General features: G+C 49.9%; 1 protein-coding gene across 2 annotated transcripts; it reads right to left on the reverse strand.

Moving 5' to 3' along the window:
* Nucleotides 1-25,617, reverse strand: mrpl58 (mitochondrial ribosomal protein L58). 2 transcript variants are annotated; one of them, XM_072482974.1, is made up of 6 exons: nucleotides 25,413-25,617; nucleotides 22,964-23,006; nucleotides 20,856-20,915; nucleotides 19,740-19,822; nucleotides 4,128-4,297; nucleotides 1-206 (listed from the first exon to the last, which is right to left on the reverse strand). In XM_072482974.1, exons 1-6 carry the CDS (start codon nucleotides 25,608-25,610, stop codon nucleotides 122-124), a joined length of 639 nt encoding a protein of 212 aa, XP_072339075.1. In that variant the 5' UTR covers nucleotides 25,611-25,617; the 3' UTR covers nucleotides 1-121. The 2 variants fall into 2 exon arrangements, with proteins under 2 accessions (XP_072339075.1, XP_072339076.1); XM_072482975.1 differs by having other exon boundaries at nucleotides 25,419-25,616.
* Nucleotides 25,618-25,867: the final 250 nt, after the last annotated feature.

Raw genomic sequence — 25,867 nt, forward strand, 5'->3', positions numbered from 1 at the left:
TTTCTGGAGTTTTACAATAATTTTATTAATTTGCTTTGTAGAAGATGACAGATGCGGAGGGAGCTGATCCCCCCCCCCCCCTCACCCCGGGGTTCACAGTTGCTGTTCCATGTCCATCTTTTCAGTCGAATCCCACCTGTCGGTCTCGTTTGATGGCCGATTGGATCCTCTTCTGCCGTAGTCGTTCCCGTTGCATACACTCAACCCTGGAATCGTTACAACTAGTCAGTAAAAACTCAGTATTTTCCCTCCACCCCTCCCTCACTTTCTTTGTCCTGCACCCTTCACTCACTCAACACTTGATGGGGATGGTTCCTCGGAACTAATATTCATGAGTTCAATTTGGACAGAAGACCACTCAGCCTTGTCTTTCTCCTGCCATTCCGACCAGGAATAGACAGTGGAAAGCTGATCTTCACCTTCCTCCCCCCACCTCCATCAGCACCGTGCCCAAAGTCCAACACAGCTCAAGGTTGCAGCGCCAATTGTGCCAAAGCACCTGGCACTCAGCTACCAATGGGGACAGGGTGGTGAGGGGGGAAACCCCAATAAAATAAGATCTTCCTTTGAATTAGTGTCTTCAAAATGGCTTTTTTGGGGGGGGAAGAACTTGCATTCATATAGCACCTTTCATAACCTCAAAGCGCTTTCCAACCAACATAATACTTATAAAATGTTTTTTGTAATGTAGGAAATGCAGCAACTAATTTACATACACCAAAGCCCCACCCTCAGTAATATAATCATAATCAAAGACCCCTCCCACCCAGGTTATTCTCTCTTCCATCGGGCAGAAGGTACAAAAGTCTGAGGATACTCAATAACCGACTCAAAAACAGCTTCTTCCCCGCTGTTACCAGACACCTAAATAATCCTCTTTTGGACTGAACTGATCTTCTCTACTCTGTAGCACTGCACTCTGCATGCTTCACTCGATGTCGATGTATTTACAATGTGTATTTATCGTAAGTCCTGAACTGTACACAGAACAATACTTTTCACTGTACATTGGTACAAGTGACAATAAATCTAAATCTAATCTAAATGGGTAGATAACCTGTCTAGTGATGTAGATTGAAGACAGAACACTACGGAGAACTCTACTACCCTTCTTCAAAATAGAGCCATGGGATCTTTTACATTCACCTGAGAGAAAGGCCTTATTTTAATGTCTCACCCTCACAAAGCACTCCCTCAGTACTGGAATGCCAGCTTCGATTTTGTGCCCTAGTCCTAGGGGGGATTATATTACTGAGGTCGGGGCTTTGGTGTATGTAAATTAGTTGCTGCATTTCCTAGGGGGGGCAACACGGTAGCACAGTGGTTGGCACAGTTGCTTCACAGCTCCAGGGTTCCAGGTTCGATTCCCAGCTTGGGTAACTGTCAGTGCAGAGTCTGCACGTTCTCCCCGTGTTTGCGTGCGTTTCCTCCGGGTGCTCCAGTTTCCTCCCACAGTCCAAAGATGTGCGGGTTGTGTGTATTGGCCATGCTGCACTTAGTGTCCAAAAAGGCTAAGTGGGGTTACAGGGATAGGATGGAGGCGTGGGTTTGGGTAGGGTGCTCTTTTCAAGGGCTGGTGCAGACTCGATGGGCCGAATGGCCTCCTTCTGCACTGCAAATTCTATGAGTCCTAATGTTGGACTTGAACCCAGCTCTTCTGCCTCAAAAGTGAGAGCGATACCAACTGAGGTGACACTAGAATCATAGAATTTACAGTGCAGGAGGCCATTCGGCCCATCGAGTCTGCACCAACCCTTGGAAAGGGCACCCTACCTAAGCCCACTTCTCCAGCCTATCCCCGTAACTCTATCTGCCCTTTTTGGACAATAAGGGCAATTTATTATGGCCAATCCACCTAACCTGCACATCTTTGGACTGTGGGTGGAAACCGGAGCACCCGGAGGAAACCCACGCAGACACGGGGAGAACTTGCAGACTCCGCACAGACAGGAAGCCGGGAATCGAACCTGGGACCCTGGAGTTGTGAAGCAATTGTGCTAACCACTATGCTACCGTGCCGCCACATTGGTGTGATGAATGTAGGAATTTTTTAATGTAGATTGTATTATATATATATATAAGTTGCAGTATTATTAAAGAACCTAGGTTAAGGTATCCAGACTCTGTGCCTGTTAAAACTGCAATTAAGAAGTCGTAAAAGGTGATGTCATTATTAATTTTAACCATGTTTACAGAGAGATGCTGAACAGAACTTAGTTATGATTGCTGGAGTCCCTGAAGAGTAGATAATTTGAGACATTGGGCAGGATTCTCCGTTGGCTGACACTAAAATCGCACATTGCAATTGGGTGAATAGGCTCCTACTCAAAAATCACGACGGGCGCCGTTTTGACGCCAAATCGCAATTCTCCGTCACCTCGATAGTGGCGTCAATGAGGTCCAGAACACACGTGCAGTAAACACTGTTTGCATATCATTAGTGGGGTATCCTGCAGGGCCTCCGCGATTCTCCGCCTCTGATGGGCCGAGTTCCCAACGGCACGGTTCACTTGTACTTTTAAAAATCATGAAACCGGCGTCGTGGCTGCTGAGGGAAAGAGAGGGGGTACGGAAAGTGTCCAACATCGCCATAGTTTGCTGACAGTTGTGGCCGCTGGCCAGGGTGCTTCTGCCAGGGCCGGGGGGAGTAGTGGGGGAATGGCCAGATGGGGGGGATGTGGGGTCGGGGTGGATGGGCACAGAACACCATTGTTGCAGCCAGCAAGGCAGCCATGCAGCTTTACACGGCGCTAACAGCCTACTGTGAGCTTAGGGCCACGGTCATACATGTGTCCTTCCCGGGCCACTCCCGCTAGGTGCACTCTGGCCCCAGCTGATCCATCAGCTGTATGGGCACACTCCAGCACAACCAGTGCCATCTTGATGGCTGGGATGAGTGTGTGTGGGGAGTAAAGTGTGTAAATGCAGCTGGAGCTCATCAGCCTCCTGAGCGTCAATCACGGACCCGGCGAATCCCACGTTTTTCGTTGGAATCGATTGTGTTCCACGTGGCGATGGTGCTAGCTCCTCTACAGTTGTGGAATTGATCCAGGTTCGGCACCAGTTTTGTTGTCGTGAAAGTCCACGAATTCTGCGTCGCGGTCAACACAGTTTAGACTTAGGTAATCTGATCTGAGTGGGATAAAGATGAGGTAATGAATGGGAGGAGCCAGGGCTGTCTGTAGTTTTGCAGTTTGATATACGTTTGGCAGTCTGCGGGGGTTTCTGAGTTGAGCAGCAGTTTTGCCAAATGCGGTCAGGTTGATCAGGAGTCTGGCAAAGACAGAAGAATCTGCAGGCTGTTTCTGCAAGAGTCTCTCTCTCTCTCTCCAAGCAGTCTTTCCAAAAAAGCTCTACACAAAAGTACAGCAAGTATCCATGCGTTTGCTAACTTTGTTTACAAGTATAAGTTGGTAGTTCAAGTGTTTCCTTTTGTTTTAAGAATGGTTTAACTGTTAATTGAATAGCTATTTTCTGTGATATTAATGTGGTTACTCCTGTAATAATCTTTAATAATAAAGATTCTTTGAATCCATTTTTCCCCAATTAAGGGGCAATTTAGCGTGGCCAATCCACCTACCCTGCACATCTTTGGGTTGTGGGAGTGAGACCCACGTAGACACGGGGAGAATGTGCAAACTCCACACGGACAGTGACCTGGGGCCGGGATTGAATCCGGGTCCTCGGTGCTGTGAGGCAGCAGTGTTAGAACATAGAACATTACAGCGCAGAACAGGCCCTTCGGCCCTCAATGTTGCGCCGACCTGTGAAACCACTCTAAAGCCCATCTACACTATTCCCTTATCGTCCATATGTCTATCCAATGACCATTTGAATGCCCTTAGTGTTGGCGAGTCCACTACTGTTGCAGGCAGGGCATTCCACACCCTTACTACTCTCGGAGAAAAGTTTGTTTGTTTTAACATAAAAGATCCCAATTTGTCAGTCGAATCATTCCTGGGGCAAAGTGTCCTTTCCTCAGTTTTACAAATGGAAGAATTATTGGGATCTCATCCAGTTTTCTAACACAAATTGGGGTCTGGTCCGGTACCGTGACGCTAGGAAACATCACCACCTCAAAAGGGCCCCAAGCAATGATTTGTTCCTCATTTTTTTAAAAACATCACCTCATTCTCCGATTCTCAGCTTCCTCTTTGGATGGCTGCTTGGGTTTCTGACTCACTCCTGCAACAATGTCCTGAATCTTCTGCAGACAATTAGCGAGGTTTCTCATCTGGTACCTGCTGGCCTCCGAAGTGACGATCAGCTGCCCAACCCGATTGATTCTGTTCTGGTGCTGATGGAAGAGGGGGGAAAATAAATGGTGAGGTACTGAAAGCAAACCCTCTGGGATACCACTTTAGGGAGCAGAGTTCTCCCCTAATGGGATTCAGTCATAGAATGAGGCCTATCATGCCTCTGCAAGAGCTATCCAATATATCTCACTCTTCCTCCATTGCCCTATATCTTTCTTCATTAAGTATTTATCCAATTTCCTACTGAAAGTCAATATAGAATCTTGGAATACCTGCAGTGCAGAAGGAGGCCATTCTGCCCATTGAGGCCACACCTATCCCCTGAAAGAGCACCCATTCTGGCCCACTCCCCCACCTTATCCCCGGAACCCCATCTAACCTTTGGACACTAAGGGACAATTTAGCATGGCCAATCCACCGAACCTAATCTTTGGACTGTGGGAGGAAACTGGACCATCCGGAGGAACCCCACACAAAGATACTTGAGTGGGAAATTAGGAGGGCTAGGAGGAGTCTTTGAATTCCTGTGCTGTACTTTTCTTTGTTCTTTGAAAAGTCCTTGGCAAGTAGGAATAAGGTGAATCCCAAATCTTTTTATTCATATGTAAAAAGCAAGTGGGTGGCCAGTGAAAGGATTGATCACTTAAGGACAGTAGGGGGAATCTATGTGTTGAGCCAGAAGAAATGGGCGTGGTACTAAATGAGTACATTGCATCAGTGTTCACCAAAGAAAAGGACTTTGTGGAAGATGATTCTTGGGTAGAGTGTGTGGACAGTCTGTCATGTTGACATTGAAAAGGAGGTGGTATTGGGTCTTTTAAAAGATATTAAGGTAGACAAGTCTCCTGGGCCGAATGGGATTTATCCCAGAATACTGAGGGAAGCAAGGGAGGAAATTGCTGGGGCTTGACGGACATCTTTGTATCCTCATTGGCTACAGGTGAGAACCCAGAGGACTGGAGAAAAGCCAATGTGGTACCGCTGTTTAAGAAAGGTAGGAAAGAGCAGCACGGTGGAGCAGTGGTTAGCACTGGGACTGCGGCACTGAGGTTGAATCCCGGCTCTGGGTCACTGTTCGTGTGGAGTTTTCACATTCTCCCCATGTCTGCGTGGGTTTCACCCCGACATCCCAAAGATGTGCAGGATAAGTGGATTGGCCACACTAAATTGCCCCTTAATTGGGAAAAACAAATAATTGGGTACTGTAAATTTATTTTTTAAAAAGGTAGCAGGGATAATCCAGGAAACTGTAGGCCGGTGAGCCTCACGTCGATAGTAAGTAAATTATTGGAGAGAATTCTCAGGGACAGGATTTATACCCATTTAGAAACAAATGGACTCATTTGCGATAGACAGCGTGGTTTTGTGAAGGGGAGGTCGTGCCTCACTAACTTGATCGCGTATTTTGAGGAGGTGACAAAGATGATTGATGATTGGAGTGCGGTGGATGTTGTTTACATGGTCTTCAGTAAAGCCTTTAACAAAGTGCCTCATGGCAGACTGGTACAAAAGGTGAAGTCACATGGGATCAGAGGCGAGGTGGCAAGATGGATACAGAACTGGCTCGGTCACTGAAGGCAAAGGGTAGCAGTAGAAGGGTGTTTTTCTGAATGGAAGGTTGTGACTAGTGGTGTTCCACAGGGATCTGTTCTGGGGCCTCTGTTGTTTGTAGTATGCATAAATGATTTGGAGGAAAATGTAGCTGTTCTGATTAGTAAGTTCGCGGATGACACCAAGGTTGATGGGGTGGCATGGTGTTGAGGATTGTCAAGAGGCTTCAGTAGAACATAGATAGATTGGAGACATAAGAACTAGGAGCAGGAGTAGGCCATCTGGCCCCTCGAGCCTGCCACACCATTCAATGAGATCATGGCTGATCTTTTGTGGACTCAGCTCCACTTTCCGTCCCTTTGTTCTTCAAAAAACTATCTATCTTTATCTTAAAAACATTTAATGAAGGAGCCTCAACTGCTTCACTGGGCAAGGAATTCCATAGATTCACAACCCTTTGGGTGAAGAAGTTCCTCCTAAGCTTAGTCCTAAATCTACTTCCCCTTGGACAGAGAAATGGCAAATGGAGTTTAATCCAGACAAATGTGAGGTAATACGAGCTAATGCATTTATTAGGTCTAACATCGAGGGGAAATATACCGTAAATGGCAAAACTCTTGGGAATATAGAAAGTCAGAGAGATCTGGCGTGCAGGTACACAGATCTTTGAAAGTGGCAACACAATTGGACATGGTAGCCAAGAAAGCATACAGAATGCTTGCCTTCATTGGACAGGGAATCAAGTATAAAAACGGGCAAAAGTCATGCTGCTACAGTTATATGGAACCTTGGTAAGGCTGCACTTGGAATATTGCACACAATTCTGGTTGCCACACTACCAGAAGGATGTGGAGGCTTTGGAAAGGGTGCAGAGGTTTACCAGGATGTTGCATGGTCTGGAGGGTATAGCTATGCGGAAAGGCTGAATAGACTTGGACAGAGAGATCTAGGTGTACAGGTCCACAGGTCACTGAAAGGGGCAACACAGGTGGAGAAGGTAGTCAAGGAGGCATACGGCATGCTTGTCTTCATTGGCCGGGGCATTGAGTATAAGAATTGGCAAGTCATGTTGCAGCTGTATAGAACCTTAGTTAGGTCACACTTGGAGTAGAGTGTTCAATTCTGGTCGCCACACTACCAGAAGGATGTGGAGGCTTTAGAGAGGGTGCAGAAGAGATTTGCCAGGATGTTGCCTGGTATGGAGGGCATTAGCTATGAGGGCGGTTGAATAAACTCGGTTTGTTCTCACTGGATCGACGGAGGTTGAGGGGCGATCTGTTAGAGGTCTACAAAATTATGAGGGGCATAGACAGAGTGGATAGTCAGAGGCTTTTCCCCAGGGCAGAGGGGTCAATTACTAGGGGGCATAGGTTTAAGGTGAGAGGGGCAAGGTTTAGAGCAGATGTACGAGGCACGTTTTTTTACACAGAGGATAGTGGGTGCCTGGAACTCGCTGTCGGAGGTGGTGGTGGAAGCAGGGACGATAGTGACATTTAAGGGGCATCTTGACAAATACATGAATATGATGGGAATAGAGGGATACGGACCCAGGAAGTGTAGAAGATTGTAGTTTAGTCGGGCAGCATGGTCGGCACGGGCTTGGAGGGCCGAAGGGCCTGTTCCTGTGCTGTACTTTTCTTTGTTCTTTGTTTTCATTAGAACAACGGAGGTTGAGGGGTGACCTGAGGTCTACACGATTATGAGGGGCATGGATAGAGTGGATGGACAGGCACTCTTTCCCGGGGGGAGGGGCCAGTCACCAGGGGGCATAGGTTTAAGGTCTGGGGGGCAACGTTTAGAGATGTGAGAGGCAGGTTTTCTTAGACAGTGAGTGCTTGGAACGCGTTGCCAGGGGAGGCTGTGGAAGCAGATACATTAACGACGTCCAAAAGGCATCTCGACAAATTCATGGATAGGATGGGTATAAAGGGATACAGAACTAGGAAGTGCTGAGGGTTTTGGCCAAGGGTGGTATCATGACCGGTACAGGCTTGGCAGGCCGAAGGGACTGTTCCTCTGCTGTATTGTTTTTTGTTAAACATGGGGAGTGTGTGCAGACTCCACACAGTCACCCAAGATCAGAATCAAGCCCAGGTGCCGAGCGCGGTGAGGCAGCAGTGCTAACCATGCCACCCTATTCTGAATGTGGGACTTAAACCTAGCTCTGCTGCCTCAGAAGTGAGAGTGAGGTGAATCTGTTTCCACTGCTCTAAGACAGAGCATTTCAGATCAGAGCATTGCGGAAGTGGCTGCTGGGAGGTAAGTCTGTCCTTTAAAAGCACTTGTCTTTGCAGAGGCAGGCCAGTCGATTTCGGCGGGAGTGGAGCTGGCTGGTTAGTCAATTTCAGCAGGAGCTGAGAATTTTTCTTTTTTTTTTAAATTAGTTTTTTAGGCGGGAACAGGAAGTCGACCCGCGGACGTCTGGGAAGACCCTCACCAATAAATTCTGGTGGGAGAGGAAACCCGAGACACTACACGTGTAGTGTCTCCCACCCGCCCTCCTCCTCTAACCTAATAATAAAACCCATTGGTCTGAGGTAAGTACCATATTTTATTATATTATTATTATTTTTTATAAAAATTTAATTTTGTTGTTAGCCAGATCTTGGTAGAAAGTTGGAGGAATGGCAGGGAAGGGAGTGCAATGTTCCTCCTGCAGGATGTTTGAGGTGAGGGATGCAGTTAGTGTCCCTGCTGATTTTACCTGCAGGAAGTGCTGCCATCTCCAGCTCCTCCAAGACCGAGTTAGGGAACTGGAGCTGGAGTTGGAAGAACTTCAGATCATTCGGGAGGCAGAAGGGGTCATAGATAGCAGCTTCAGGGAATTAGTTACACCAAAGATTGGAGATAGGTGGGTAACTGTAAGAGGGACTGGGAAAAAGCAGTCAGTGCAGGGATCCCCTGCGGTCGTTCCCCTGAGAAACAAGTATACCGCTTTGGATACTTGTGGGTGGGACGACTTACCGGGGTAAGCCATGGGGTACGGGCCTCTGGCACGGAGTCTGTCCCTGTTGCTCAGAAGGGAAGGGGGGAGAGGAGCAGAGCATTAGTAATTGGGGACTCTATAGTCAGGGGCACAGATAGGAGATTTTGTGGGAGCGTGAGAGACTCACGTTTGGTATGTTGCCTCCCAGGTGCAAGGGTACGTGATGTCTCGGATCGTGTTTTCCGGGTCCTTAGGGGGAGGGGGAGCAGCCCCAAGTCGTGGTCCACATTGGCACTAACGACATAGGTAGGAAAGGGGACAAGGATGTCAGGCAGGCTTTCAGGGAGCTAGGATGGAAGCTCAGAACTAGAACAAACAGAGTTGTTATCTCTGGGTTGTTGCCCGTGCCACGTGATAGTGAGATGAGGAATAGGGAGAGAGAGCATTTAAACACGTGGCTACAGGGATGCTGCAGGCGGGAGGGATTCAGATTTCTGGATAACTGGGGCTCTTTCTGGGGAAGGTGGGACCTCTACAGACAGGATGGTCTACATCTGAACCTGAGGGGCACAAATATCCTGGGGGGGAGATTTGTTAGTGCTCTTTGGGGGGGTTTAAACTAATGCAGCAGGGGCATGGGAACCTGGATTGTAGTTTTAGGGTAAGGGAGAATGAGACTATAGAGGTCAGGAGCACAGATTTGACGTCGCAGGAGGGGGCCAGTGTTCAGGTAGGTGGTTTGAAGTGTGTCTACTTCAATGCCAGGAGTATACGAAACAAGGTAGGGGAACTGGCAGCATGGGTTGGTACCTGGGACTTCAATGTTGTGGCCATTTCGGAGACATGGATAGAGCAGGGACAGGAATGGATGTTGCAGGTTCCGGGGTTTCGGTGTTTTAGTAAGCTCAGAGAAGGAGGCAAAAGAGGGGGAGGTGTGGCGCTGCTAGTCAAGAGCAGTATTACGGTGGCGGAGAGGATGCTAGATGGGGACTCTTCTTCCGAGGTAGTATGGGCTGAAGTTAGAAACAGGAAAGGAGAGGTCACCCTGTTGGGAGTTTTTTATAGGCCTCCTAATAGTTCTAGGGATGTAGAGGAAAGGATGGCGAAGATGATTCTGGATATGAGCGAAAGTAACAGGGTAGTTATTATGGGAGACTTTAACTTTCCAAATATTGACTGGAAAAGATATAGTTCGAGTACAATAGATGGGTCGTTTTTTGTACAGTGTGTGCAGGAGGGTTTCCTGAAACAATATGTTGACAGGCCAACAAGAGGCGAGGCCACGTTGGATTTGGTTTTGGGTAATGAACCAGGCCAGGTGTTGGATTTGGAGGTAGGAGAGCACTTTGGGGACAGTGACCACAATTCGGTGACGTTTACGTTAATGATGGAAAGGGATAAGTATACACCGCAGGGCAAGAGTTTTCGCTGGGGGAAGGGCAATTATGATGCCATTAGACGTGACTTGGGGGGGATAAGGTGTAGAAGTAGGCTGCAAGTGTTGGGCACACTGGAAAAGTGGGGCTTGTTCAAGGATCAGCTACTGCGTGTTCTTGATAAGTATGTACCGGTCAGACAGGGAGGAAGGCGTCGAGCGAGGGAACCGTGGTTTACCAAGGAAGTGGAATCTCTTGTTAAGAGGAAGAAGGAGGCCTATGTGAAGATGAAGTGTGAAGTTTCGGTTGGGGCGATGGATAGTTACAAGGTAGCGAGGAAGGATCTAAAGAGAGAGCTAAGACGAGCAAGGAGGGGACATGAGAAGTATTTGGCAGGAAGGATCAAGGAAAACCCAAAAGCTTTCTATAGGTATGTCAGGAATAAGCGAATGACTAGGGAAAGAGTAGGACCAGTCAAGGACAGGGATGGGAAATTGTGTGTGGAGTCTGAAGAGATAGGCGAGATACTAAATGAATATTTTTCGTCAGTATTCACTCAGGAAAAAGATAATGTTGTGGAGGAGAATGCTGAGCCCCAGGCTAATAGAATAGATGGCATTGAGGTACGTAGGGAAGAGGTGTTGGCAATTCTGGACAGGCTGAAAATAGATAAGTCCCCGGGACCTGATGGGATTTATCCTAGGATTCTCTGGGAGGCCAGGGAAGAGATTGCTGGACCCTTGGCTTTGATTTTTATGTCATCATTGGCTACAGGAATAGTGCCAGAGGACTGGAGGACAGCAAATGTGGTCCCTTTGTTCAAAAAGGGGAGCAGAGACAACCCCGGCAACTATAGACCGGTGAGCCTCACGTCTGTAGTGGGTAAAGTCTTGGAGGGGATTATAAGAGACAAGATTTATAATCATCTAGATAGGAATAATATGATCAGGGATAGTCAGCATGGCTTTGTGAAGGGTAGGTCATGCCTCACAAACCTTATTGAGTTCTTTGAGAAGGTGACTGAACAGGTAGACGAGGGTAGAGCAGTTGATGTGGTGTATATGGATTTCAGCAAAGCGTTTGATAAGGTTCCCCACGGTAGGCTATTGCAAAAAATATGGAGGCTGGGGATTGAGGGTGATTTAGAGATGTGGATCAGAAATTGGCTAGCTGAAAGAAGACAGAGGGTGGTGGTTGATGGGAAATGTTCAGAATGGAGTACAGTCACAAGTGGAGTACCACAAGGATCTGTTCTGGGGCCATTGCTGTTTGTCATTTTTATCAATGACCTAGAGGAAGGCGCAGAAGGGTGGGTGAGTAAATTTGCAGACGATACTAAAGTCGGTGGTGTTGTCGATAGTGTGGAAGGATGTAGCAGGTTACAGAGGGATATAGATAAGCTGCAGAGCTGGGCTGAGAGGTGGCAAATGGAGTTTAATGTAGAGAAGTGTGAGGTGATTCACTTTGGAAGGAATAACAGGAATGCAGAATATTTGGCTAATGGTAAAGTTCTTGAAAGTGTGGATGAGCAGAGGGATCTAGGTGTCCATGTACATAGATCCCTGAAAGTTGCCACCCAGGTTTATAGGGTTGTGAAGAAGGCCTGTGGAGTGTTGGCCTTTATTGGTAGAGGGACTGAGTTCCGGAGTCGGGAGGTCATGTTGCAGCTGTACAGAACTCTGGTACGGCCGCATTTGGAGTATTGCGTACAGTTCTGGTCACCGCATTATAGGAAGGACGTGGAGGCTTTGGAGCGGGTGCAGAGGAGATTTACCAGGATGTTGCCTGGTATGGAGGGAAAATCTTATGAGGAAAGGCTGATGGACTTGAGGTTGTTTTCGTTGGAGAGGAGAAGGTTAAGAGGAGACTTAATAGAGGCATACAAAATGATCAGGGGGTTGGATAGGGTGGACAGTGAGAGCCTTCTCCCGCGGATGGAAATGGCTGGCACGAGGGGGACATAACTTTAAACTGAGGGGTAATAGATATAGGACAGAGGTCAGAGGTAGGTTCTTTACGCAAAGAGTAGTGAGGCCGTGGAATGCCCTACCTGCTACAGTAGTGAACTCGCCAACATTGAGGGCATTTAAAAGTTTATTGGATAAACATATGGATGTTAATGGCATAGTGTAGGTTAGATGGATTTTGTTTTGGTGCAACATCGTGGGCCGAAGGGCCTGTACTGCGCTGTATTGTTCTATGTTCTATAACAAACTTTAAATATTCTTCCCCTCCCAGGGAGGCCTCCAAAGGTCGAGATTCCTAGAGATTAAAAGGAAACAAAAAGCCTTAATGCAAATGTTCCATTTATAATGCATTAGAGACCAAGCTGATTAGAAAAAGTGCACAAGTCGAGTGTCACTTTATGCGGACGACCTGTTGCTGTATGTGGCGGATCCAGTGGAGGGGATGGTGGAGGTCATGCAGACTCTAAGGGAGTTTGGGGATTTTTCAGGCTACAAGCTTAATGTAGGGAAGAGTGAGCTTTTTGTAGTACAGGCAGGGGACCAAGAAAGGGGGATAGGCGATCTACCGCTGAGGAGGGCTTTCGGTACCTGGGGATCCAGATAGCCAGGAGTCTGACGAGACTGGTGGAGCAGATGGAGGAGGACTTCAAAAGATGGGACATGTTACCGCTCTCGCTAGCGGGTAGAGTGCAGTCGGGCAAAACGGTGGTCCTTCCGAGGTTTCTCTTTGTGTTTCAGTGCCTTCCCATCGTGATCACCAAGGCCTTTTTTAAGAGAGTAGGCAGGAGCATTATGGGGTTTGTGTGGGCGAATAAGACCCCGAGGGTAAGGAGAGGGTTTTTGGAGCGGAGTAGGGACCGAGGAGGGTTGGCGCTGCCGAATCTAGGGAGCTACTAATGGGCAGCAAATGTGGCGATGATCCGTAAGTGGGTGATGGAGGGAGAGGGGGCCGCATGAAAGAGGTTGGAGATGGCGTCCTGCAAAGGAACGAGCCTGGGGGCGCTGGTGACGGCACCGCTGCCGCTCTCACCGTCAAGGTACACCACGGGTCCGGTGGTGGCGGCAACGCTAAAGATCTGGGGCCAGTGGAGACGGCACAGGGGTGCAATGGGAGCCTCGGTGTGGTCCCTGATCAGGGGTAACCACCGGATTGTCCCGGGGAGGATGGATGGGGGGTTTCAGAGCTGGCATCGGGCGGGGATTAGAAGAATGGGGGACCTGTTCATTGATGGGACGTTTGCGAGCCTAGGGGCACTAGAGGAGAAGTTTGGGATACCCCCGGGAAATGCTTTCAGGTACATGCAGGTGAGGGCGTTTGTGAGGCGGCAGGTGAGGGAATTCCCATTGCTCCCGGCATAGGAAATTCAAGACAGGGTGATCTCGGGTGTATGGGTGGGAGAGGGCAAGGTGTCGGCAATATATCAGGAGATGAAAGAAGAGGGGGAGGCGTTGGTAGAGGAGCTGAAGGGTAAATGGGAGGAGGAGCTGGGGGAGGAGATTGAGGAGGGGCTATGGGCTGATGCCCTAAGTAGGGTTAATTCCTCTTCTTTGTGTGCTAGGCTTAGCCTGATACAATTTAAGGTGGTTCATAGAGCGCATATGACGGGGGCGAGGCTGAGTAGGTTCTTTGGGGTGGAGGACAGATGTGGGAGGTGCTCAGGAAGCCCAGCAAACCATGTCCATATGTTTTGGTCATGCCCGGCACTGGAGGGGTTCTGGAGAGGAGTGGCGGGAACAATATCTCAGGTGGTGAAAGTCCGGGTCAAGCCAAGCTGGGGGCTAGCAATATTTGGAGTAGTGGACGAGCCGGAAGTGCAGGAGGCGAAAGAGGCCGGCATTCTGGCCTTTGTGTCCCTAGTAGCCCGGCGAAGGATCTTGCTAATGTGGAAGGAGACGAAGCCCTCCCCCAGCGTAGAGGCCTGGATAAACGACATGGCTGGGTTCATTAAGCTGGAGAGGATAAAGTTTGCCTTGAGAGGGTCTGCGCAGGGGTTCTACAGGCGGCGGCAACCGTTCCTAGACTATCTCGCGGAGCGTCAGATGAAGGTCGGTCAGCAGCAGCAGCAACCCGGGGGGGGGGGGGGGGGGGGGATGTCTTGGGAGGGGGGGAGGGGGGGGGGGGGGGAGGGGGAGGGGGGGGGGGGAGGGGGGGGGGAGGGGGGGAGGGGAGGGAGGGGGGGGGGGAGGGGGAGGGGGAGAGGGGGGGAGGGAGGGGAGGGGGAGGGGGAGGGAGAGGGAGGGGGGGGAGGGGGGAGGGGGAGGGAGGGGGAGGGAGGGGGAGGGAGGGGGGGGGGAGGGGGGACTGCCTAGGGGTTATTTGAGCAAGAGAACACATGAAAGATCTGGAAAATTGGCATGTATGGGAGGAATCCAGTGTACAAAGCTCTGTAACATATCGTTTTACCATGTTTATATCTTGCTATGTGCGTTTTCTTTCTATTTTGTTACGAGGGGGTTTGTAAGGGTGAAAAATTGTGTCAAAAAACTTCAATAAATAATTTTTTTTTAAAAGAAAAAGTGCACAAGAACTGAAAAAGAAAATAAGAGGGGGAGAGGGAGTATGAGAACAGATCAGATAAAATAAAAAGAAACCCAAAGCATTTCATAAATAATGAGAATATTTAAAGGAAGGTTGTGAAGGCAGGGGTATGGCTGAAGTAATAAATAAGATATTTGACTTCCAGTGACAGGGGTGTGCTGAACGGACGCACAAAAGGTAGCTCTCCTTCTGGAAGTTTGAAATTAGCCACTTTTAGTCTAAAAACAGATCGCTAAACCCAGCAAACCCCTCCACCCCACACTCTAACACCACCACAACGAACGAGGTATGCCAGGCAACAATATGACGAGCTGAAAAGACGGCAGAGTCAGTAAAAGTCAGGAGAGGAAGATTGAGGTGAAAGCCTACACGTGGGGCGACGAGGATCCGGCCACACCCAAACAGGATGGGCCACCAGAACATATAGAATCATAGAATTTACAGTGCAGAAGGAGGCCATTCGGCCCATCAAGTCTGCACCGGCTCTTGGAAAGAGCACCCTACCCAAGGTCAACACCGCCACCCTATCCCCATAACCCAGTAACCCCACCCAACACTAAGGGCAATTTTGGACACTAAGGGCAATTTATCATGGCCAATCCACCTAACCTGCACGTCTTTGGACTGTGGGAGGAAACCGGAGCACCCAGAGGAAACCCCACGCAGACGCGGGGAGGATGTGCAGACTCCGCACAGACAGTGACCCAAGCTGGAATTGAACCTGGGACCCTGGAGCTGTGAAGCAATTGTGCTATCCAGAAGGCTACCGTGCTGCCCTGTCAGACCTCCACCCGATAAATGAATGGAGGAATCTTCTAACACACAAGCTCCAAATGCTCAAATACGCCATTAAACTTGAAATGATGGTGATGGTGAAAGTAACGGTAGCGGTGACGTTAAGCCCCCCTCAAGCAGCGCTGAAAACGAAGGAGCAGCAGCTGGAGGCACAGGAGGCGACGATCAGAGAACTGGAGACCACAACCAACCAGAGTGACCAGATCGCCTCACTGGAGACAGATGCCATTTTGGTAGCGACACAATGGACGCCAAGAACAATACAGCACAGGAACAGGCCTTTAGACAGAAACCCCCCACCCCCATCAGAATAGTCATGTGGAACGTCAGGGGACCTTTTTTTAAATTTAGAGTACCCAATTCTTTTTTCCAATTAAGAGACAATTTAGAGTGGTCAATCCACCTACCCAGCACATCTTTTTGGGTTGTGGGGGTGAGACCTGTGCAGACATCCGGGGTTCGGAAGAGGGGGGGGGGGGGGGGGGGGAGTGAGAGGGGGGGGGGGGGGGGGGAGTGAGAGGGAAAGGGGGGGGGGAGTGAGAGGGAAGTGGGGGGGGGGGGGGGGGGGGGGAGAAGAGAAAACAAGGGGCGAGGGCACGCCAAGAAAACGAGGGACAAAGTTACAGGGGACTGGTCTGAGGGCAAGCTGAAGCCGAAGCTAAATTGTAAATAGATACCTGAAAGTACGTGCTCTGGCCATACTGGGATTGTAACAGATGTACGCCGACTAAAGGGGGTCCACGGCACAGCGAGAGGGAAGACTATTGCCTGTAAATATGTGTGCTGATTTTGGTTTGTCTTTTTTACTTTCCTTTTTTTGGCATTGTTTTGGAATATCTAACTTATGAATTGTGAAATGTAAGAAAACATGTGAAAACCCAATAAAAACTCAAAAAGTGAGACATTTGCAGTCGCTTCACTGGAGAAGAGGCTTCTTGGAGGAAGAGGGAGTAGTGATATTGGATCGAACTAAAATAGATAAAGAGGCACTTAAAAGTTTAGCGGTCCTCAAAAAATAAGTTATTCAAGTCCAGACGGGAACATGCAGTGGAGGTTGTGCAGGCCCTGACCACAATCTTCCAATTCTCAGATATGGAGGTGGTGATAGAAGACTGGAGGATTGCAAATGTCACAGTTGTTCAAAAAAATGTGTGGGGAATAAATCTGCAAACCACAGCTCAGCTAGTTCAACACTGGTGGTCGGAGAGAGACAATAATCCAGGATAGTACTAATTGGAAAATGATGGGCTAATAAATGAGAGCCAGCATTAGAGGCAAATCATGCTTGAATAACTTAATCTGGTTCTTTGATGAAGTGGTGGGAGAGGATTGATCAAAATAATGTAGTCGCTCTATTTGTGAAGCTTCAAAAGCCAATGGATATGATCTGATGTGATAATCCTCAACTCCACTTTCCTGCCCCATCCCCATAACCCTTGATTCCCTTACTGATTAAAAGTCTGTCTATCTCAGCCTTGAACATACTTAACAACCCAGCATCTACAGCCCTCTGTGGTAAGGAATTCCACAGATTCACAGAAATTCTTCTTCTTCTCGGTCTTAAATGGGAAACACCTTATTCTGAGATTATGCCTCCTGGTCCTGGACTCTCCCTCACAGGGAAACAACCTCACAGCATATACCCTCTCTAGCCCCCTGAGATTCCTATAAGTCTCAATAAGGTCACCTTTCATTCTAAACTCCAATGAACATATAGAAATCATAGAAACCCACAGTGCAGAAGGAGGCCTTGCGGCCCATCAGGTCTGCACCTGCCCTCTGAAAGAGCACCCTACCTCCGCACAAATCCCACACTATCCCCATAATTGGCTCCTAGGGCAGATTTAGCAGCCAATTCACCTACCCGCACATCTTTGCACTGGGGGTGTGGCGGGAGCCCGGCAAACCACGCACATATGTTTTGGGCATGCCCGGCACTGGAAGGGTATTGGAAGGGAGTGACGGGAGTGATTTCGCGGGTGGTGAAGGCCCGGGTCAAACCAGGCTGGGGGTTAGCTCTATTTGGAGTTGCGGAAGAGTCGGGAGTGCAGGAGGCGAAAGAGGCCGACGTTGTGGCCTTTGCGTCCCTAGTAGCCCGGCGCAGGATCCTACTCATGTGGAAGGAGGCGAAACCCCCCGGACTGGAGGCCTGGGTAAATGATATGGCGGGGTTCATTAAACTGGAGCAGATAAAGTTTGCCCTGAGAGGATCGGCTCAAGGGTTCACCAGGCGGTGGCAGCCATTTCTCGACTACCTAGGGGAACGTTAGAGGGAAGACAGATGACCAGCAGCAGCAACCCAGGGGGAGGGGGGGGGGGGGGGAGGGGGGGTTTAGTTTAGGTCAAAGATAAAGGGGTTTTGTTACTTGTGTATTGTTTAAAATTTCTGTATTGTTATTGTTGCGTTTGCTTTGTAAGAGGGGAAAAATTGTTGTTTGGGAAAAAATTTTCAATAAAACATTTATAAAAAAAAAAAAAAAAAAAAAAAAAAAATCTTTGCACTGGGGGAGGAAACCGGAACACACGGAGGAAACCCACGCGGACCCGGGCGAAAGTGCAAACTCTGCAGTTACCCTGGTTCAGAATCGAACCTGGGTTCAAGGCACTATGAGGCTGCAGTGCTAACCACTGCCACCAATACAGGCCCAATCTACTCAACCTTTCCTCATAAGAAAATCCCTCCAACCTGGGATCAACCTCGTGAATCTTCTCTGGACTGCCTTCAATGCCAGGGCAGCGCGGCAGCACAGTGGTTAGCACCGTCGCTTCCCAGCTCCAGGGTTCCAGGTTTGATTCCTGGCTTGGGTCACTGTCTGTGCGGAGTCTGCAAGTTCTCCTCGTGTCTACGTGGGTTTCCTCCGGTTGATCCGGTTTCCTCCCACAGTCCAAACATGTGCAGGTTAGGTGGATTGGCCATGCTAAATTGCCCTTAGTATCCAAAGATGGGATGCTGGGTTACGGGTATGGGGCGGGGGTGTAGGCTTAAGTGGGGTTCTCTTTCCAAGGGCTGGTGCAGACTCGATGGGCTGAATGGTCTCCCTCTGCAATGTAAATTCTATGTCTATGACACGGTGGCACAGTGGTTAGCATTGCTGCCTCACAGCTCCCGGTTCAATTCTGGCCTCGGGTGACTGTGTGGAGTTTGTACTTTCACCTCATGTCTGCGTGGGTTTTCTCCGGGTGCTCCGGTTTCCTCCCACAATCCAAAGATGTGCAGGTTAGATGGATTGGCCATACTAATTTGCCCCTTAGTGTCCAAAAAAATGTGTTAGTTGGGGTTACTGGGATAGGGTGGAGGCGTGTGCTTAAGTAAGGTGCTCTTTCCAAGGGCCGGTGCAGACTCGATGGGCCAAATGCCCTCCTTCTGCATTGTAAACTCTATGATTCTATATATTTTCTTAAGATGGGGGACCAAAACTGTTCGCAGCATTCCAGATGTGGTCTAACTAGTCAGTGGGCTAGACAGCTGGTTTGTGATGCAGAACGAGGCCAGCAGCCCGGGTTCAATTCCCATATCAGCTTAAAATTCTGAATTCTCTATCCGTGTAACTGAACAGGCGCTGGAATGCGTCGACTAGGGGCTTTTCACAGTAACTTCATTGCAGTGTTAATGTAAGCCTATTTGCTTGCGACAATAAAGGTTATTTATCTCTATCTTCAATAGGGCAGCATGGTAGCCTTGTGGATAGCACAATTGCTTCACTGCTCCAGGGTCCCATGTTCGATTCCGGCTTGGGTCACTGTCTGTGCGGAGTCTGCACATCCTCTCCTTGTGTGCGTGGGTTTCCTCTGGGTGCTCCGGTTTCCTCCCACAGTCCAAAGATGTGCAGGTTAGGTGGATTGGCCATGATAAATTGCCCTTAGTGTCCAAGGTTGCCCTTGGTGTTGGGTGGGGTTACTGGGTTGTGGGGATGGGGTGGAGGTGTTGACCTTAGGTGGGGTGCTCTTTCCAGGAGCCGGTGCGGACTCGATGGGCCGAATGGCCTCCTTCTGCACTGTAAATTCTATGATAATCTATGAAATAGTGCCTTGTACAGTTTTAGCAGGACCTCCCAAAGGCCAACATTCCATTTGCCTTCCTAATTACCTGCTGAACTTGGATTAAAGAGACAATGGCAGCATAAATACAACATTGGCCAAGGATAGAAAGTGGAGAGTGGTGCTTTTCAGACTGGAGTGGGGTGGGGTTTGCAGGGAGAAATGCACCCCCCAAGTCAATAACTTCAGGAGAGGGATGAGGGAAATGTTGGATTGGAGAGTGGCTAATAAATAAGGAAGTTATTTTGTGACCACTCTAACCATCTTCCGATCCTCAGCAGAATAGCTTACCTTGGCAGTAATTGCACTCCGCACATCCTCAGGAAGCCAGTCTGCAGTCGCAACATGGAACCGGACCTCCGCTTTTGTGTTCACTGTAACAACAAAGCATAACCCAAAACCAGGGGAGTATTAAACATTCACCTAGACACACCCTACCCCAGATAACCCACCAATATGCCCATTAAACCCAGCAGCCCACTCAGGGGCCAGCACCTCCCATGCCCTTCCCAGAGGCTATTCAACAGGCGAGTGCTCGAAGGTTATGTGTGGGGTTATGTCTGCACAGCGAGTGCTGCCTTGGCTGAGTGAGAGTACTCTTGGAGTTGGGTGAAAACTGGGAGTAAGGTGTAACTGGGAGAAGGAGAAACTGGCAGCTGAAACAACAAGGGAGAGAAATGACTGGTAAGTCTCCAGGAGCAGAGCCGGAGATCTCATAGAGACTTATAAAATTCTAACAGGACTGGACAGGGTCGATGCAGGGAAGATGTTCCCGATGTTGGGTGTGTCCAGAACCAGAGGTCAGTCTGAGGATTCAGGGTAAACCATTTCGGACAGAGATAAGGAAACGTTTCTTCACAGAGTGGTGAGCCTGTGGAATTCATTACCACAGGAAGTAGCTGATGCTAAAACATGAATATATTCAAGAGGCGGCTGGATATAGCACTTGGGGTGAATGGGATCAAAGGTTATGGGGAGAAAGAAGGATTAGGCTATTGAGTTGGACGATCAGCCATGATTGTGATGAATGGCAGAGCAGGCTCGGAGGGCCACAAGGCCACGTCCTGCTCCTATCTTCTATGTATGGGTGAGAGAGGACACCTCACTGGTTCAGTCCCATTGCTGAAACAATGCAGAAAGTTTCATCTGCCATCTCTGGTCAACTGGGTCACAAAAAGAGGTGAAAATCAGCCAAGGTTCCAGCTCCTGATCACAATCCAGTGAAACCCCCAACTCCCAGAGAGAAACCAGTCAGGTTGTCAAGTCAGAACAGGGTTGGTCGCAACATGTTGCCACTTTGTTAAATAGGAGATGGATCCCCTCGAAGGCCATTGGGGTGAGGTAGGATTGGGTTGTACCCAATGACAGCAGGAACATTTGAAAATATTCTGATACTAGTTTCCTCACCCTTGTTAACATTCTGACCCCCGGGTCCACTGCTCCGACAGTATGTCACCGTGAGACGGTCTGAGAACAGAACAAAATACCAGAGTGAGGGTCCATGCTTCAGAACATGCATGCTCGTATTAACATCCCCACTTAGCACCTTAAATATAAACTGGAGACTGACAGAGGGTAAAGTCATCCGTGCCCATGTCAGCAGCTTCAAGCCAAGCAATGACCATCGTCAACAAGAGAGAATCCAAGCATCACCCCTTGATATTCAATGGCATTACCATCGCTGACTCCCCCACTGTCAACATCCTGGTGGATGCATTGACCAGAAACCGAACTGGACTAGCCATATAGATACTGTGGTTACAAGAGCAGGTCAGATACTGGGAATTCACCTTCTGACTCAGCAAAGCCTGTCCGGCACCTACAAGGCACAAGTCAGGAGTGTGATGGAATATTCTTCACACAGCTCCAATAACACTCAATTAGCTCAAAACCATCCAGGACAAAGCAGCCCACTTGACCAACACCACGTCCACATTCACTCCTTCTACCACCAACACACAGCGGCAGTGACAGCACCTTCCTTCTGCATTCATCTGGGAAAGTGGGGAGTATTCCATTACACTCCTGACTTGTGCCTTGCAGATGATGGACAGGCTTTGGTGGGGGGTGGGGGGGGTCAGGAGGTGAGTTATTCGCCATAGGATTCCTAGCCTTTGACCTGCAGTATTAATATGGCTAGTCCAGTTTAGTGTCTGATCAATGGTAACCCCCAGGGATTGGCAGATGCAGTCTGGCTGCAGTCTCATCCACCCCCACCCCCGAACCCCCAACCAAACCTACAATACTGACTACCAAGGTCACATGGGAAAAACAGCAACTTTTATGAAGCAAGAATAACAGACTTGCATTTAGATAGCTGCTTTCACAATCTCAGGACATCCCACTTCACAAAGTGTTGAAATGCAGTAGTAACCAATTGCAGCACAGCAAAATCCAATGATGAGCAATATGAAATGGGCCAGATAATATATTTGATTAGTTTTGTTTGATAAACATTGGCCAGAATACCAAGGAGAATTACCCTGCTCTTTGTCAAATCGTGCCATGGAATCTTTTGTACACTCACCCAAGAAGCCAGATGGGGCCTTGGCTAACATTTCATCTGAAGAGTAGCACTTCCAGCAATGCAGCACACTCTCAGCGGCACTGGTGTATTAGCCTTGATTTTTGTGCTCAAGTCTCTGAGGCCTGAATCCACAACCTTCTGATTCAGAGGCAAGAGTGTCCCCCCACTGAGCTAGATTGGTGAAGGGGTACCAGAGAACAGAAAGTACCCATGGAACTCTCAGTGAATTCATAGAATTCCTACAGTGCAGTTATTCAGCCCATTGAGTCTGCACCGACCCTCCAAATTAACACCCTACCTCTGCCCACTCCCCTGCCCTATCCTCGTAATCCCACCTAACCTAAACATCTTTGGACAGTTCAGGGCAATTTACCATGGCCAATCCATCTAATTTACACATCTTTGGACTGAGAGGGGAAACTGGAGCATTCGGAGGAAACCCACGCAGACACAGGGAGAACGTGCAACTTCCACAAAGACAGTCACCCAAGGTCTGAATGAAACCTGGTTTCCTGGCGCTGTGATGCAGCAGTGCTAATCATTGTGCCGCCACGGTTGGGGGAAAAAATTCAAAGCAAGCTGAAGTTAAAATGAAACAGAGGTGTCGGAGGACTGTGTCGCTGGGTTGCAAGGCCCTGCTTGTGTGAGTCATCACAACAAGAGGCTAACTCTGAATGAAGTGGTCATTCAGTTCAGCTAGACAGACCTCCGGGCTGTCCTCATTGCAACATCTAACTGATTCTGGGAGTGTCGCTTCCTCACTCCAGTTGATCTCTCTGCATTACAGCCCTGAATGCATCTTTTACTAGTTTTAACTGATGTCTTTTCTCCTACTCGTATCATTTAATGGAATGTTCTGGATTAATTTTTCCATATTGCTTTATTATCTTTTAAGATTCCCCTCACATATCATTGCTTGAGGGTTGACGGTTCAAACTAATCAGAAATACAACTCACAAATTCACACACGTGTGACACGTTCACGTACCTGCAGGTATATCCGTGTTGCAGGAACTTTGTAACACTCTGCCCTGTGAACAGAAAACAAATTGCATTACACAAAGTCATGTCACACAAGTAGCACATCATGGCACGGGGGAACAGCACTGCTGCCTCTCAGCACCAGGGACCTGGGTTCAATTCCAGCCTTGAGTGATGATGTGGAGTTTGCACATTCTCCCCGCGTTGTGTGGGTTTTCTCCGTGTGCTCCAGTTTCCTCCCACAGTCCAAGGATGTACAGGTTAGGTGGACTGGCCATTCTAAAAAATTGTCCTGTGATGACCACGGGTTAGATGGGGTTACAGCGATAGGACGGGGGAGTGGGCCTAGGTGGGGTGCTCTTTCAGAGGGTCGGTTTAGATTCAATGGGCCGAATAGACTCCTTCTGCACTGTAGGGGTTCTATGGTGTCAGAGAAATGTGAATCACCGGATCAGCAGTACAACAAACGGCACAGTTTTCAGTCTTGTTTTAATAAATTTAAACTGGACAGACAGGGTGACACCATGGGTGACTGTCTGTGTGGAGTCAATCCAAAGGTTTGCAGGTTGGATGAATCAGCCATGCTATATTGCTCCTTAAACCAAAAAGAAAATGCTGGAAAATCTCAGCAGGTCTGGCAGCATCCGTAGGGAGAGAAAAGAGCTAAAATTTCGAGTCCAGATGACCCTTTGTCAAAGCCCATCTGGACTCAACGTTAGCTCTTTTCTCTCCCTACGGATGCTGCCAGACCTGCTGAGATTTTCCAGCATTTTCTTTTTGGTTTCAGATTCCAGCATCCGCAGTAATTTGCTTTTATCCTATTACCCTGTAGCGTCCAAAAGGTTAGGTGGGATTACAGGGAAAGGATGGTGATTGGGTCTGGGGAGGGTGCTCTTTCGGAAGGTTGGCACAGACTCGATGGGCTGAATGACCTCCTCCTGCTCTGTAGGGATTCCATGATTCCAAGTCTGTTTGTAGATTGCTGCATTGACCTGCACCCAGCTGCTCTGTAATGTGATAGAACATCACAAGTTGGTTTACACAACTTCTAAAACAAAACACACCAAAGGAGATACCGGATCTTTGACTAGAAGCCTGGTTAAAGGGCAGATTTAAAGAAGTGATTTAAGGGAGGGAAGTGAGAGAGGCAGAGTTATAGGGAGGGAATCCCAGAGTTTTCGGTTTCACCAAATGGTGGAGGAATAAATGGCAAAAGAGACCATATGTATGAGGATAGTGAGGCTGGAGGAGACGGGGGTGGCGGCGAGGAGACGGGGGTGGCGGCGAGGAGACGGGGGTGGCGGCGAGGAGACGGGGGTGGCGGCGAGGAGACGGGGGTGGCGGCGAGGAGACGGGGGTGACGGGGAGGAGATGGGGTAACGGGGAGGAGATGGGGGTGACGGGGAGGAGATGGGGGTGACGGGGAGGAGACGGGGGTGACGGCGAGGAGACGGGGGTGGCGGGGAGGAGATGGGGTGACGGGGAGGAGATGGGGGTGACGGGGAGGAGATGGGGGTGACGGGGAGGAGATGGGGTGACGGGGAGGAGATGGGGTGACGGGGAGGAGACGGGGGTGGCGGGGAGGAGACGGGGGTGACGGGGAGGAAATGGGGTGACGGGGAGGAGATGGGGTAACGGGGAGGAGATGGGGGTGACGGGGAGGAGATGGGGGTGACGGGGAGGAGATGGGGAGGAGATGGGGTGACGGGGAGGAGATGGGGGTGACGGGGAGGAGATGGGGGTGACGGGGAGGAGATGGGGGTGACGGGGAGGAGATGGGGGTGACGGGGAGGAGATGGGGGTGACGGGGAGGAGATGGGGGTGGCGGGGAGGAGATGGGGGTGGCGGGGAGGAGATGGGGGGTGACGGGGAGGAGATGGGGGGTGACGGGGAGGAGATGGGGGTGACGGGGAGGAGATGGGGTGACGGGGAGGAGATGGGGGGTGACGGGGAGGAGATGGGGGTGACGGGGAGGAGATGGGGGTGACGGGGAGGAGATGGGGGTGACGGGGAGGAGATGGGGGTGACGGGGAGGAGATGGGGGGTGACGGGGAGGAGATGGGGGGTGACGGGGAGGAGATGGGGGTGACGGGGAGGAGATGGGGGTGACGGGGAGGAGATGGGGGTGACGGGGAGGAGATGGGGGTGACGGGGAGGAGATGGGGGGTGACGGGGAGGAGATGGGGGTGACGGGGAGGAGATGGGGGTGACGGGGAGGAGATGGGGGTGACGGGGAGGAGATGGGGGTGACGGGGAGGAGATGGGGGTGACGGGGAGGAGATGGGGGTGACGGGGAGGAGATGGGGGTGACGGGGAGGAGATGGGGGTGACGGGGAGGAGATGGGGGTGACGGGGAGGAGACGGGGGTGACGGGGAGGATGAAGCCAGAAAGGTCTCAGAAACAAAAATGAGGATTTTAAACTCGACACCGGGAGCTCAGGGACTTCCAGACTCACTCGCACCTCTTCCTGATGGCGGCCTCCGCTCCCACTGTAATCCGGCCTGCTGTTTGGATAAAGCACTTCCAGACTATAAGCGCTGCGGTATTCCCGCAGGAGGAGCCGACCGCGGGAGCACAGGAAAGAGGCTGGAAGCCGCAGCAACTGGGCCCCGGCACACAACATGGTGCAGCGCCGACCCGTCCTTCCCAACATGGCGCTCGCGCCGGCCCGCCCTTCGCAACATGGCGCTCGCGCCGGCCCGCCCTTCCAACATGGCGCTCGCGCCGGCCCGCCCTTCGCAACATGGCGCTCGCGCCGGCCCGCCCTTCGCAACATGGCGCTCGCGCCTGTCCGCCCTTCCCAACATGGCGCTCGCGCCGGCCCGCCCTACCCAACATGGCGCCGCATTGACTGTTTCCATTCGCTTTCGGGACTGACAAATTCAACGTCCGGCTGGAACATAAGCGGCT

The sequence above is a fragment of the Scyliorhinus torazame genome, chromosome 18 (genome assembly GCF_047496885.1).
Source record: "Scyliorhinus torazame isolate Kashiwa2021f chromosome 18, sScyTor2.1, whole genome shotgun sequence".
In the NCBI taxonomy this organism is placed as follows: Eukaryota; Metazoa; Chordata; class Chondrichthyes; order Carcharhiniformes; family Scyliorhinidae; genus Scyliorhinus; species Scyliorhinus torazame.

Excerpts from the sequence above, each read along its gene's own strand:
- mrpl58 (XM_072482974.1), bottom strand. The coding sequence starts at position 25,610 with ATGTTGGGAAGGACGGGTCGGCGCTGCACCATGTTGTGTGCCGGGGCC. Across the intron at positions 23,007-25,412 it reads GCCATCAGGAAGAGGTGCGA|GGCAGAGTGTTACAAAGTTC; the intron begins GTGAGTCTGGAA and ends TTCTGTTCACAG. Across the intron at positions 4,298-19,739 it reads GGAGTGCAATTACTGCCAAG|CACCAGAACAGAATCAATCG; the intron begins GTAAGCTATTCT and ends CTCTTCCATCAG.